This window comes from Podarcis liolepis, assembly GCF_965112155.1.
Source record: "Podarcis liolepis genome assembly, chromosome: 14".
Classification (NCBI taxonomy): Eukaryota; Metazoa; Chordata; class Lepidosauria; order Squamata; family Lacertidae; genus Podarcis; species Podarcis liolepis.
This window is the reverse complement of record NC_139569.1, coordinates 47,376,685-47,390,397: the sequence shown is the minus strand read 5'-3', so window position 1 is coordinate 47,390,397 and position 13,713 is coordinate 47,376,685. Positions and strand designations below refer to the sequence as shown.

Here is a 13,713-nt window from a genome sequence, read left to right as displayed (position 1 = left end):
TGTATGTAACCCAAGGTACCACTGTAACAACAACAACAATTTATTTCTACCTTGCCCATCTGGGTGGGTTTCCCCAGCTACTCTGGGCGGCTTTCAACAGAACATTAAAAAACAGAATAAAACTTCAAACATTAAAAACTTCCCTAAACAGAGCTGCCTTCAGATGTCTTCTAAAAGTTGGATAGTTGTTTATTTCCTTGACATCTGATGGGAGGGCATTCCACAGGGCAGGCACCACTACCAAGAAAGCCCTCTGCCTGGTTCCCTGTAACCTCACTTCTCACAGTGAGGGAACCACCAGAAGGCCCTTGGAGCTGGACCTCAGTGTCTGGGCTGAACGATGGGTTCCAGTGGCAAGGAATTGCAAGTGAGGAGCAGGCTGTGTTCCATTCAGGCCCTGCTTCTGGGCTTCATCCCTTACGGGCATCTGGTTGGGGCAGACTGAAGCAGCCATCCTGGGTGGTGGAATCCCGGGGGGGGGGGGAAGGTGCCCATCCCTTCCCAGCTGCCGCTGCCAGAATTGCAAGGCATCAACAGCTTCCACCAAAATCTTGTGGAGCTATCTCAAGTCTTCCGCAAGATCTCACAAGAGTTCCATGAGATCTCATTGGAAGCCTCCTCCACCACCGTGTGATGCTGGTGAGGTTTTGGTGGTGCACGTGGCACCTTCCCATTTCACCTCAGGTGGTGGAACGGGATGATCCCCCTCTAGAACTGGGTGTGACGCTCAGATCAGCTGCTTGCAAAGCAGAACAACCCCCCCCCCCAAAGAATAGGTCCTATGCAGGCAGCAGCAAGGTCCCAAGGGATCATAGAGTTGGAATAGACCACAAGGGCCATCGAGTCCAACCCCCTGCCAAGCAGGAAACACCATCAGAGCACTCCTGGCATATGGTTGTCAAGCCTCAAGGGTTGTTTGGTCCTTATGCAAAACTGGAAGAAAACATGCCTCATTTATTTATATAATGCTTTATACGCTACCCTTCTAATGTATATGCGTGATTTATGATGACTTGCAATAACTGAAATCATAATATCAAAGGCAAGACAGCAGTATCAGCAAAACACAACAAAGGCAGAAAAGAACATGATCTTCAGATAAAGCATTATCTGCCTAGGAAGGCAACAGCCTTCTGGAACAAAAAGGTCTCCACTAGCCAGTGGAAGACAACCGTGGTCCAAGGTGTCCAGAACTCCACTATGGGACACAGAAGAGCCCTCCCTCCATGTTATCTTTAATGAGTTGGCAGGCTGGTCAGGGAAGATGGAGACCCTCAAAGGACCTTGCTTTGGAAATGTTGGTCAACAAGCAAGAGGGCATTAATGGGCTGAAAGGGGCATGTCTTGCAAACAAAAAGCAGGCATGACACATTTTAGGAATGGCAGGAGAAGGAGTTCCTGCCATGGAGAATTGGCATGACAGCTTGGACCTTGCAAGGCCAACTGAAGTCTTTGAACCAAATGAACTGGCGCAAGAGCAGAGATGGAGGGGTATTCAGTATAAACTCATGGAAGTTAATTTCATGCAAATAGAATTTCCATTATCAGTATAAACCCAAGTGCCAGGGGCAGGGCGAAAATCAGGGGTTGGTCATCATCACCTTCAGGCCTTGCATGTAAGCTTCAGTGGGAAGCATCTGAGTGGTCACTGTGAACAACAGAATTTTGGGCAAGGCTGACCATTAATCTTATGGCTGTCAGCCACAGTGGGCATGGGTCACCTCCATTTGCAAGAGACGCTATGACCAGGCAGTGGAAAAGAGAGCTCTTGCCTTCACCATCTGCTGCTTAGAATTTTGTGTTGGAAGGGACCATGAAGATCATCTAATCCAGGTCCCTGAAATGTAGGAATCTTTCTCCCAATGTGGGGCTCGAATCCATGGCCATGAGATTAAGAGTCTCTTGCTACACCAGTTTAACTATCCAAGGTCCCCCTAGTGGCATCTGACTGCTATCTGGGCGATGATGGACCTTTGGTCTGATTCAACAGGGGGCACTTCTCTGTTACTTCTCTGAGCCAGCGTGTTGTAGTGCTTAAGAGCGGTAGACTCGTAATCTGGGGAACCGGGTTCGCGTCTCCGCTCCTCCACCTGCAGCTGCTCGGTGACCTTGGGCCAGTCACACTTCTCTGAAGTCTCTCAGCCCCACTCACCTCACAGAGTGTTTGTTGTGGGGGAGGAAGGGAAAGGAGAATGTTAGCCGCTTTGAGACTCCTTAGGGTAGTGATAAAGCAGGATATCAAATCCAAACTCTTCTTCTTCTCTTCTTCTTACTATATAGCAATGCTTTTTTAAAAAATGTTTTCATTTTCCTGTGTGTTAAGCTCTTCAGAAATGGCCAGGCTTACCCATAGCTTGCTTTGAAAATAATAATGGAAACGTCTTCACTACCTTTCCCTTGTTGTAAGCCTATCAGCCAAGCAGACAATTCACATGACATTTGAATAATTTGAGGAATGCATAAGGAATGTATTGAGCCGGCATTTCAGTTTGTCACACCCAGGGATTTTGCACAGCATCCAACCAAGCTTGAACAATGCATTTGAAACAATAGCCAGATTTTGGTAAACAATGTACGCCGACCACATAAAGTCAAATGATAATTTGATCTATTGGTATTATCTAGCTTTTCTGTGGAATTTCTGATAATCCAGATAATGTGTCTGCCATCCATCTGTTGGGCTTTGAAATCAATTTGGTCAAGCAATAAATTAATCCAGGATTTATCTGTGATCCTGACCCATCAGATCCCATAGGCTACAGTAAAGCAATTAAAAAGTTGAGGAGTCTATTAACCATTGTCCCACCCTTTTGCCACGTACCACTCCATTCACTGTTGCGTGGCTTTTTGCCTCTGCAGGTGACCTAATTTCAGGTCTTGACCTCTAGAGTGAGGGGGAAATATTCACACACAAACACTTCTTAAGCTGGACTTTCCTTGCCCCTCCATTTTCTAGGTATATGAGAGGTGAGAAGTTGCGCAGATACCAGTCTGTGGAATGGAGTGTGTGTGTGTGTGTGTGTGTGTGTGTGTGTGTGTGTGTTGTTTTGGGCCACAACACTGTAAAATTTATTCAAGGCTTAATTTCTGCAGATGTTTGTTAAAGGTTATGAAAATGTGTTGTTCTGAAGTCAAGTGGCTCTGCGTGTGCGTAGGAACCTTTTAAAAACATGCAAAATGGATCAGAAGATTTTTTTAAAATGTGGCATTTTTGTTTTGCAGATGAGAAGAAGTTGCATCCTTGGCTGTTCAAGGTGTGTTCTTGCAAACTGTGTTAGAGGTCGGTCACACCCTCCTAAGGAAGGCAGAAGATGGAGAATTGTAGCAAAAGTGGAAATTCACGCTGTGTTTCGGTGTGGCTGCCTATTTCTTGGGCTTTGCATTAACCATATTTCACGGCACCTTCTGATCCTTCCATGCCTCCATTCCCTGTCCCTCTCCCCATTACTACATTTACCCTAAATAACCAGGGCAGAGTTCCTGTTTCTGCTGAGGAAAACATGTACTATTTTTCTCCCCATTTACTTTCAACTTTTCATTATTTAGGCACCCCACTCCCCCCCTTAAAAAAGGCAATGGTGAGACAGTGCTAAGATGTTTGAACCATATGACAATGCAAAAGTGTTTATCTGAGTTTACCACACACAAAAAAGTTTTCAGTGTGAGCTGCTTTGGATCATTATGTTTGCGCCCCAAAGGCACAAAAATAAAAACAGAATTTCAAGGAGAACATCAGTGTCATTGGAAGCCTTGGAGATCTCTTGTGAGAAATGCAGTTTCAGAACCAACACCTGATTTTGCATGTTTTTTTTAATAAAGGTATCTGTATTAGTCTAATATGCAGAAATAAATTTGTTAGGTTTTTAAGGTGCCATAAGACTTTGTTATTTATAAAGGTCATCAATGGTGCGTTCACATTTCCTCTATCTTCATAGCAACCACCCTGTTTCAGAATCTGCTGCTTTTAAAACTTTGAGTAACTGGGCAACCTGTCCTTCTGAATATCAGTTGCAATTGTGGGGCTGTGTGCAACCCCTACTCTCTGCAAGATTCCTGGGGGTACCAGACGCTCACCCAAGGTCTGTGTTCCTTTGGAGAATTGAGACACTGCGGAGACTGTTGCTGCTTTAAGAATTATGGTTTATTCACCTATTTACACATTTAGTCCTCATGGAGGAAGTCCAATTCTTACAGCATTGTCATTTTGAGAGAGGCTTGTGCCCCGCAACAGTGCAGCCCTGGAGTCCAGGGCATCTCTCCCAGCCAGCCTGCAGCCAGCCTGCCCAAGATGGATCCCAGTCCTCCTCCTTCCTTCCTCTTCGCATAACAGCTTTCTAAAAAACTCTCTTTTCCTGTCACCCCAGACCCAGTTAACCTGGCAGCCTTCCAACCCTCTGTCTCTGTTCATACCTCAGGGAAAGGGGAAAAGGACAGTTCTCTTGCATTGCCAATGGCTTTCAGTGGCCCTGTATTGTTTCTTAATGGTCCTAGTTTGGCCAGGTCGCTTTGCATAGGCTAGCTCAGGAATTCCTCTGCAGCTTGTATTTCTCCCTTCACACCCCAAATAATCAAAATCCTACCATTTATTAATTTCTAGGTTTAGGGAGGTTTCCCCTCACCTATAACAGTATATTTTGAGGGCATTCAGTGGAGTGTTAATGAGATTTCTCCAGCACAAACATTTATCCTCCCCTCTCCTCCCCTAACGTACTGTTCTGGGGTTTCTTCTAAGTCCCCCTCAGACCCAATTTAGATGGGGCAGAAGTGGGAAAGGGTGGGAAACCTCATTGTGCTATCAGAAGTCCTTCTATGGGCTTCCACTGGTGAGGTCATTTAGTTGAATTCGGGCCCTGGTCTCTGACCAATGCAATGCATTATATATGAAAAGCACAGTGATCCGTTCCAAAGGCAGTCCTTCCCTGGTGCTCAGAATCCATCAGGCCTGGCAGTGGCCAAGTCACAACTGGCAGTTGTCCACAGTGTTCTTGGGCGTTGTGGAAATAATTACATTGAAGCAACATCATGTTTCACAGCTTGCTTTTAATTTTACATCCCAGCCATTTGGCAACAATGCTTTGGAATGCTTCCTGCAGAGGTGGCCCAGCTCCAGCCACTGCAGGGGGCTGCCATAATTCAGGCCGCGTGTGAGCTTTCTGTGCACCCGAGAAAAGTAGGCAGGTTGGCTGGCTGCAGCAACAGCAACCTCAAGAACCAAGAGAGAGGTGCAGGTCATGGCTGCTGCTCATAAGATGAGGGCAAAAGTGGCGGAGACCAGACCCCATTGGCTAATGAGTGTCTGAATGCTACCTATCAGGAATTCATTGCTACCTTATTACCAGCTCAGTGTGTTTGTTCTTTGTCCTAACTAATAGATGCTGTAAATGTTTGATTCATGTTACCTTTTAATATGAGAATGTTAGGAAATGTTCCTGAACATAATCTCAACCAGATTGATTTCCTATGAAAAATTAATAGCTGACTAGAGGACAGCAATATGGGGTGGGGAGAAGATCAGCCCTCATTATATCCAGACTTCATCTGATTTTCATCAAGGCCAGAGATCATGTTGCATGTTGTTGCCTTGTTTAGGAAAGGCAAGGAGGTCTCTTATCCACTGGCCAAAGCCCAAAGTGTATACAAAACACCACTGTGGATCAATGCAGGATGGAACACCAGATTAAAAGATTGAAGGGATGGGGAAGTGGAGCTGAACATTCATGAGGTTGGCATAGGTAAAGGTAAAAGGACCCCTGACCATTAGGTCCAGTCATGGCCAACTCTGGGGTTGCGGCGCTCATCTCGCTTTATTGGCCAAGGGAACCGGCATACAGCTTCCGGGTCATGTGGCCAGTATGACTAAGCCGCTTCTGGCGAACCAGAGCAGCACATGGAAATGCCGTTTACCTTCCCGCTGGAGTGGTACCTATTTATCTACTTGCACTTTGACATGCTTTCGAACTGCTAGGTGTGCAGGAGCAGGGACCGAGCAACGGGAGCTCACCCCGTCACGGGGATTCGAACTGCCGACCTTCTGATCGGCAAGTCCTAGGCTCTGTGGTTTAACCCACAGCGCCACCTGCATCCCGAGGTTGGCATAGCCAGGAGCAAATACCTTGACTTCAGAACCTGGGGCATTTCATTACAATCCAGACAGCAGCTGGTTTTTTGGGTGTGCCTGAAAATGCTTTGGTTCAAAGAATATCTCAATAATATGAATCAATCACTAGAGGAGGGAGGTCAAAATAGGACGAAATGGGAGCCAAGCAGCAGAGCACCTGTTCTGCATGCAGATGGACAAAGTTCCTTCCCAAGAAGCATTTCCGGTTGAAAGGCACTCAGGGAAGAGCAGCATATCAGTGGTGTAATGGTTCTAGGGGTTGCTCGTGTGTAAGCCGGTGCTTATCTCCCTGGCTGGGTGCAAACACCTGGCTGGGTTGCCTAAGTGAACCTTTCCTGTCCGGACAACCACTTACCCGTGGCTGACTCAATCACTAGCAGAATCCGTCAGTGGGCGTTTCTTAAACTTCTTCCAGCAAAGAAGCTCTTTGACGCCTAGTCTCCTCCTACTCTCTCTGCGCGAAAGCCTTCTGCGCAAGGAGGGCGTGGGCAACGGAGGACCCCTACTCTCCCCGCTGGTCCCAGGCAAGGAGTCATGGCACCGCCTCGCCGCTTCCCCCATCTGCCCCCCTTCTCCACTTGTGCTACGCTGATTCTCTTCCCCAGAAGATGGGCTGCTTCTCCCGATCCCTGGACGCTCTCTGGAATCCCTCTGGCTTTTGTTCTCTCCCTCCGGCACTGATGGCAGTTCCCTAACAGGTGGGTAAGGGATCTCTTCTCTGCCTGAGATCCCAGAAAGGTCACTACAAGACAGAAGACAAAAATACTGAGCTGGGTGGGCAAAGATTTAAGTAGTGGAGTTTGCCAACACCCGAGGCTCACATGCTGGACAGGGGAGAGGCGCGGAGGGTGAACAGAGCCCTCTGTACCAGCCCATCTTCCACTACTGGACAGTGGTGGAGCTAGCTACTCGGGCACCCAGAGTGGTGCACGTGCCATTCACCTAGGGCAGTGTTTCCCAACCTTTTTTGGGCAAAGGCACACTTGTTTCATGAAAAAAATCTCGAGGCACACCACCATTACAGCCCCGTGACGTCAGCGCGCAGCGTCACGCCGGGAGGGACATGAATTGCTAGCAAATTACATAATCACCTCCTTGAGGGCTGGCTCATCTTCTCCGAAGGCAGAACCCCATTAATTAACAGCACAGACTCACACCATAGCCAAGACGAGGGGGGAAAACCTCAGTCATGCACAGTCATGCACATGTGGGGACTAAATGAGGACGAAGACCGGGCAGAGAGCAGGGTTCAAATCACCCCACCTGGCCAGGACAATCCCTGGGTGCTCCCTTGGGCCACTCGCCTGACCCACCTCGCAGGGCTGTTGTTGCGAGGATAACACGGGGAGAACCACGCGCGCCCCCGGGAGCTCCTTGGAGGAGAAAGCGGGCGATGAATGCAATGCACGAAATATATGAGAGGCGACCAGGTTTTGCAGGTGAGGGGGCCCCGCCAGCCTCCGCTTCCAACACCCGGCGCAACAACGCCGAAGTTTCCCCCCGGGCTCGGCTCGGGGAGCAGCGTTGCTCCCCCCCGGCTCCCCTTCGCCCTCCCGGCTCTCTCTGCCGCCCACTGGGGACCCCCCTCACCTGCCAAGTCCGGAGCGCCGGTGGAAGTTGCATGCATGCATGCAGGGCGCCGCGTTGCCATTGCATTGCACTGCACTCCATGCAACGCCTGCACGCATGCATTGCCTTGCACGCCCGCCAAGGGGTCTCCCCGCGGTCCGATGCGTCCCCTCCGGCGCGGATGCAGCATTGCAAAAATAAAAAAAACCCCGACGCAGCCCTACCTGGGGGGCAGCCTCCGCCTCCGCCGCTCCGCCTCCGTGGGGATCCCCGGGCTCCATCCTGCCGCCTGATCTCCGCGGGGGCGCAGGCAGGCGGAGCGGGGTCTGCGTGGAAGAGCCCCTGCCCGCCCAGCCGCCGCTGCGCTCATTCCATGGCCGGGAGAAGAGCGCTTCAAACAAAACGCCCGGCCCGCCAGGCCATGCTGGGAAACGTAGTTCGCGCACCCCGCGCGGGCGCAGAGCCCAAGGGCGAGGGGACTACGGATCCCGGCAGCCCCCGCACCGGGGACGGAGGGGGAGAGGCCAGGTGCAGGGATGGAGGGACGGGTGGGCGAGCGAGTGAGTGAGTGGCAGCCGCCAAGCCTTGGCCGAGAGCCAGGAAGGGCCTCCCCGGAGGAGGAGGAGGGAGGCGCAGAGCGGGAGGGAGGGAGGGAACCCCAGGGGTCATCTAGTGACGGCGCCCCAATCGAAAATTTGACTTAAAAAAAAAATCTTTCGAATTTTTTAATTTTTCCCGCGGCACACCAGGCATCATCTCGCGGCACACTAGTGTGCCGCGGAACAGTGGTTGGGAAACACTGACCTAGGGGGCAGGTTGAGCCGCCTAGGGGGGCAATCGGCATGGCAATCGGCGCCCACTGGTGGCAATCAGTGCCCAAGGGGGCAGCCTGGCGATCCACCCAGGGGGGTGTCACCCCCCCCCTGCGATGACACCTGGGTCAGACTGCCCCCACCGCCCCCCTTCCTACACCCCTGCTACTGGAGCCAAGTGGGGCTGTCCTACACTGCCTGCCTGCACAGGGGGGAGCCTGGCTGACCCCTGTGGCCTTTGATCGGCAAATCCTCCCTGACCCCTGTGGCATGGAGAGGTGTGCCAGGCCAAGCCACACTGCAGGTCAGCCATTGCCCACCCACCTCCATCCATTCACACCCACTCACCCTCCAAGCAAGGAGAGAGAGAGAGTTGGTTGGTCAGCCGTTCAGCAATGGTGCCGGGGACACAGTGGTGAGGCCAGGTGAGGTTCTGGGGCCCAGAGACCGCTGGCAGCAGGCAGGGTGGGACAGGCATCCCTGCATGGGGGAACCTGGTTCACGTCCCCTCAAAATTGTGTGTCTGGGGCCATGGCCCCACTGCCCCCACTATGCTCCTGGATTTGCACCTGGCATAAGGCCACTTCCTATGCTCTGTGAAGGCCTGGAGAAATCAGGAGGTCATCTCTCTTGGGTCTTGAAAGGTGATCAGATGGCGTGCCTTCTAGGTGAGCCTCCCAGGGCCACAACCAGGAAGAAGAAGAAGAGAAGAGTTTGGATTTGATATCCCGCTTTATCACTACCCGAAGCAGCTAACATTCTCCTTTCCCTTCCTCCCCAACAACAAACACTCTGTGAGGTAAGTGGGGCTGAGAGACTTCAGAGAAGAGTGACTGGCCCAAGGTCACCCAGCAGCTGCATGTGGAGGAGCGGGGAAGCGAACCCGGTTCACCAGATTACGAGTCTACCGCTCTTAACCACTACACCACACTTCATTCTGTCCAGCCTCACCTCTAGCAGCAGGTGGATCAGAGGAAGGGGGCTACAACTTCTTCTCTTATATATAAATATGTGTATTGATTTGTTACAAAGAAAAGTACAGTATAAGCTAACAAACCAAAAGAAAACAAGGAATAAAAAATGTAAACCATAAAGCACCACAGCCTAAAAGCGCAAAAGTTCAAAGATACAGCACAGCTCCAGAGGGATAAAAACGTATTAGCTCATGCAAAGGTACCCTATACAAAGAATGAAAGTACCAAGTACCTTCCAGGGTGGACTGGCAGATGAAACTACTGGACTACGCAGAGATGGCAAGATTAACCAGGAAAATCAGAAACCAGGAGGATCAAAACTTCAATAAAGATTGGGACAAATTTATATTATTTGAAAGACCACTGTAAACACTTGAACTCTTTAGCAGGTTTTAAATAACTCTTGCAATGATTTATAGATTTCTGATACAATGGAGGACAGTAAATTGGATGGACTTATAATATGCAGTTAAAAAGTTACTCAAAGAGCCCACGGAGGGGAGGAGGGAAGCCTTGAGATTTGGAAGAATCTTGTGAATTTTTTATTTTTTGTTTTACTACGGATGAATATGAACAAATTTGTAAAACCAAATAAAAATTATTTTAAAAAGAAGAAGAAGAAAGGTATATTAAAATAAGCTTATACTCCATCTGAAAGAGCAGGTTCCAACAAAGGAGGAGTGGCCTTTGAAAGTAATAGACTATGCAGAAATGACAGCAGAATTAAGAGATCAAAATGATGAACTCTCTATAGAAGAATGGAAGCCTGATTTTAAAAAATTACAGTCAAATGACATCGCAGGCAGGATTTGAGATAGAAGCAGTGGAAGAAAAATAATAAAATAACTAATAGGAAAACATTTTGTAATAGATAAAGATATAATACAGTGGTACCTCGGGTTAAGTACTTAATTCGTTCTGGAGATCCGTACTTAACCTGAAACTGTTCTTAACCTGAAGCACCACTTTAGCTAATGGGGCCTCCTGCTGCCGCCGTGCCGCCGGAGCATGATTTCTGTTCTCATCCTGAAGCAAAGTTCTTAACCTGAAGCACTATTTCTGGCTTAGTGGAGTGTGTAACCTGAAGCGTATGTAACCTGAAGTGTATGTAACCTGAGGTACCACTGTACAGTGGAAAATGTTTGAGCAGAAACACTGTGGAGGTGGAGGTGGGAAGTTAATTTATGAACAATGTAATTATTTGATATGAAGATTATTGTGAAAATCTTTTGGGGGGAATAAAATTATACGGCAAAATTCAGCTACCTTTCTGCAGTCCCAGAGGAGACTTGAAAACCATATTTGATACTCAGAACTAAGGGAGGGAGGGGGAGAGAGAAAGAGAGAAAGAGAGAAAGAGAGAAAGAGAGAAAGAGAGAAAGAGAGAAAGAGAGAAAGAAAGAAAGAAAGAAAGAAAGAAAGAAAGAAAGAAAGAAAGAAAGAAAGAAAGAAGGGCTTAGACAGTCAATTTCTCAGCAGTGTTACCAGCATCTCAAACTGATGGTGGCTGGAAATACTTAATCAAAAAGAAAGTTGGATGGAGGATCTACATTTATTTTTATTTTATTTTTGAAGAGCAACTATACCTGGGGGGAGAGGGGGCGTTGCCTCACTCTGTGCTTCTACCCCTCATTTTCGCCATACTTTCCCATTATTATCTGGGTGATGGCAGTGACATATTGAGCATACGTGGCAGTGAGAAAATTGATTTCCCACAACAGAAATGCTTCCAATTTTCCCAGGGCCATAATTTTATGTCCACAACAAAATAAAAGGCTTATTTTCCTTAAGATGAAGGGAACTGAAATCTTTGATAAAAGCCATGGTAAATGTTGTACTTTAAATTGTGAAAACTACAGTTTTCAGGGACGTTGGAGCCTATCTGGCTTGTGGAGAAAAAGCAAACCATACAATTGTGAAAAGATTTGAATCTGTCCTCAGGTATCCCAGCCAATTCACAACTTTTTATATCTGCTGGGTCAACAAATTGAGCAGTGGAAGGAAGGAAGGCCAGTCGTTTAGCCAAGGGACACTCAGTTGCCATCACTCTTGTGTGTTGTAAGCTGTACCAGGATTCGCTTTTCATCAAAAAGCTGCCATGTGGGGTTTTGTGTAATCTTTTAATTTCTAATGGGGAGTGTCAGGGAACTGACATCAGAGTGAGAGGCAAAGGGGAGGCTCCCAGATTCTGCGGGTGAAGGACCCAGCACCAGGGGGAGAAGCAGCTCAGTAGAGGGGGAAGGAAATCAGCGCAACACCAGGGATATGGGGGAAGCGGAGGGAGAGCTCCGGGATTCTTCTCTGGACATCAGTGAGGAGAGCACAGGTCCTCCACTACCCACGCCCTCCCTGCGCAGAAGACTCCCGCGCAGTGAGAGAAGGAGGCGTTTGGGAGTCAGACAGCTTCTATGCTGGAAGAGGTTTAAGAAACGCCCACAGACAGATTCTGCTAGCGACTGAGACAGCCACGCGGAGATGGGCTGTGCAGTCAGAACGGTTTAACCAAGGCAATTAAGCCTAGAGAGGCGGCAGTTTACGCACGAGTAACTCATACCCATTACAGGGAGGTTATCTAGGAGGTCTGCATCCAGGCTCCCCATTTCCTCAGAGGCCTCAGTAGCATGGATGGGAGAGCTGGGTGCTCACCAAAGGTACCAAGCTGAGCTCACTGGCTTTTTCTTTTTCTTTTTAACGTACTGTCTGCAGTGAGCTAGGTTAGCTAATGGCTGTTCTGAGCTGAGGGAGGAGTCCCATTGCACTAGTAGTAACCCTTGTGCTGACAGGATGAGTTAGTAGAACACTGCCCTTGAAGTTTATTTGAAATTGCTGTGTTTGTTATAGTACAGTTTCCTTGTGCATACTTCAGTGGTGTGTTCAGGTCTTCATCCCACAGGTCATGTTTCATGCTCCAAAGATTGCATGAACCTGCTGCCCTGGATAGCAAGTTGCTTCTTCCAAGAACCCTGCACCAAAGGAAGCCAGAGAAGGGCAGATGGAGGCACAAACATTTGGATGCCTTGCTGGAAGTTGTGGAGCAGCTCTGGAGTATCGGAAAGGACATATGGAAGAAAACCGTGTAGCAGCACTGCATCTACCTGAGTCGTCGTCGTCATCATCATCATAAATTATTTTTTATTCTTTTTACCTAGCTCCCAACAGATTAAAAACATGATAAAACACCAAACATTAAAAACTTCCCTAAACAGGGCTGCCTTCAGATGTCTTCTAAAAGTCAAATAGTTGTTTATTTGCTTGACATCTGATGGGAGGGCGTTCCACAGGGCGGGCGCCACCACGGAGAACGCCCCCTGCCTGGTTCCCTGTAACCTCACTTCTTGCAGTGAGGGACCCACCAGAAGGCCCTCGGCACTGGACCTTAGTGTCCAGGCTGAACGATGGGGGTGGAGACGCTCTTTTTCCTGTGATTTCAAGGCATGGGTCCCCAAGGTTTTCCTTTGTTCTGCTGCTTTCCCCGGGAAAACCCTCCATATATTGCTGCATCGGAACAGGTGTCCATCTGCAGAAAACCCAATAACATCTGTCCCAGTTCAGCAGTAGACCATGGGGTACCCCGGGGAAAGTGGCAGGGCAAAAGGAAAACCTTTCGGACCTGTGCCTAAAAATCATGGACAAATGGAAGTGTGGATGAGCCATGTAATGTCATCATGAGCCCACAAACCATTTATTTAAGCACAGAGGTTTACATTTAACTTTCCTTGACTAGCACTGACTTCTTAAGTTCTCCTTCTGGGTGTGGCAAATGATGGCCTCCTTCAGGCTCTGCCCATCATCTCTCGAACCCCGTCCCCCTTGCCCAAAGCCCTCTTGGCCATCCTGCCTGGGTGACATCCAGGATCATGATGAATCGTCCCCAACTCTGGCCTCAGATTGTTTTTTAACATTTAATTTAGTTTCTTCCTGTGCTTGGATGAACAGGGCTGCGTTATGGATTTCTGCTCTAATGTACACCAGCAGGTTGGAAGAACAAACCTCAGCAAGCTGTGGAAATTAGAGAGGGTGGATCAATAGAAGGGAAGGTCGTGACCCCGCCTCTGATGCTGTGCACTGGCCAGGGATTTTCTGCCCCTTACAAACCTCTGGCTGCACACTCTCCATATCCAAGTGAACACCTAGCAGGAAAATCACACCCAATGCCACAGCCCCAGACGTAAAAGGGCAATTGCACCCATATCGCACCCTTGGCTCTCTTGGTCAATGTGGAGGTGCATTCCTTCTCCTA

At 48.7% G+C, this 13,713-nt stretch overlaps 1 protein-coding gene across 1 annotated transcript in view; it reads left to right on the top strand.

Moving 5' to 3' along the window:
- The window catches only part of WDR72 (WD repeat domain 72), a gene marked incomplete at its 5' end in the record, with an annotated part of 66,435 nt that extends 62,700 nt beyond the window's left edge, over nt 1-3,735 (top strand). Inside the window, one exon of the mRNA XM_083475648.1 lies at nt 3,223-3,735. Coding sequence (XP_083331774.1) covers nt 3,223-3,278 — 56 coding nt within the window. The 3' untranslated portion in view covers nt 3,279-3,735. The remainder of the gene's footprint in view (nt 1-3,222) is intronic.
- Between the last annotated feature and the right edge of the window lie 9,978 nt (nt 3,736-13,713).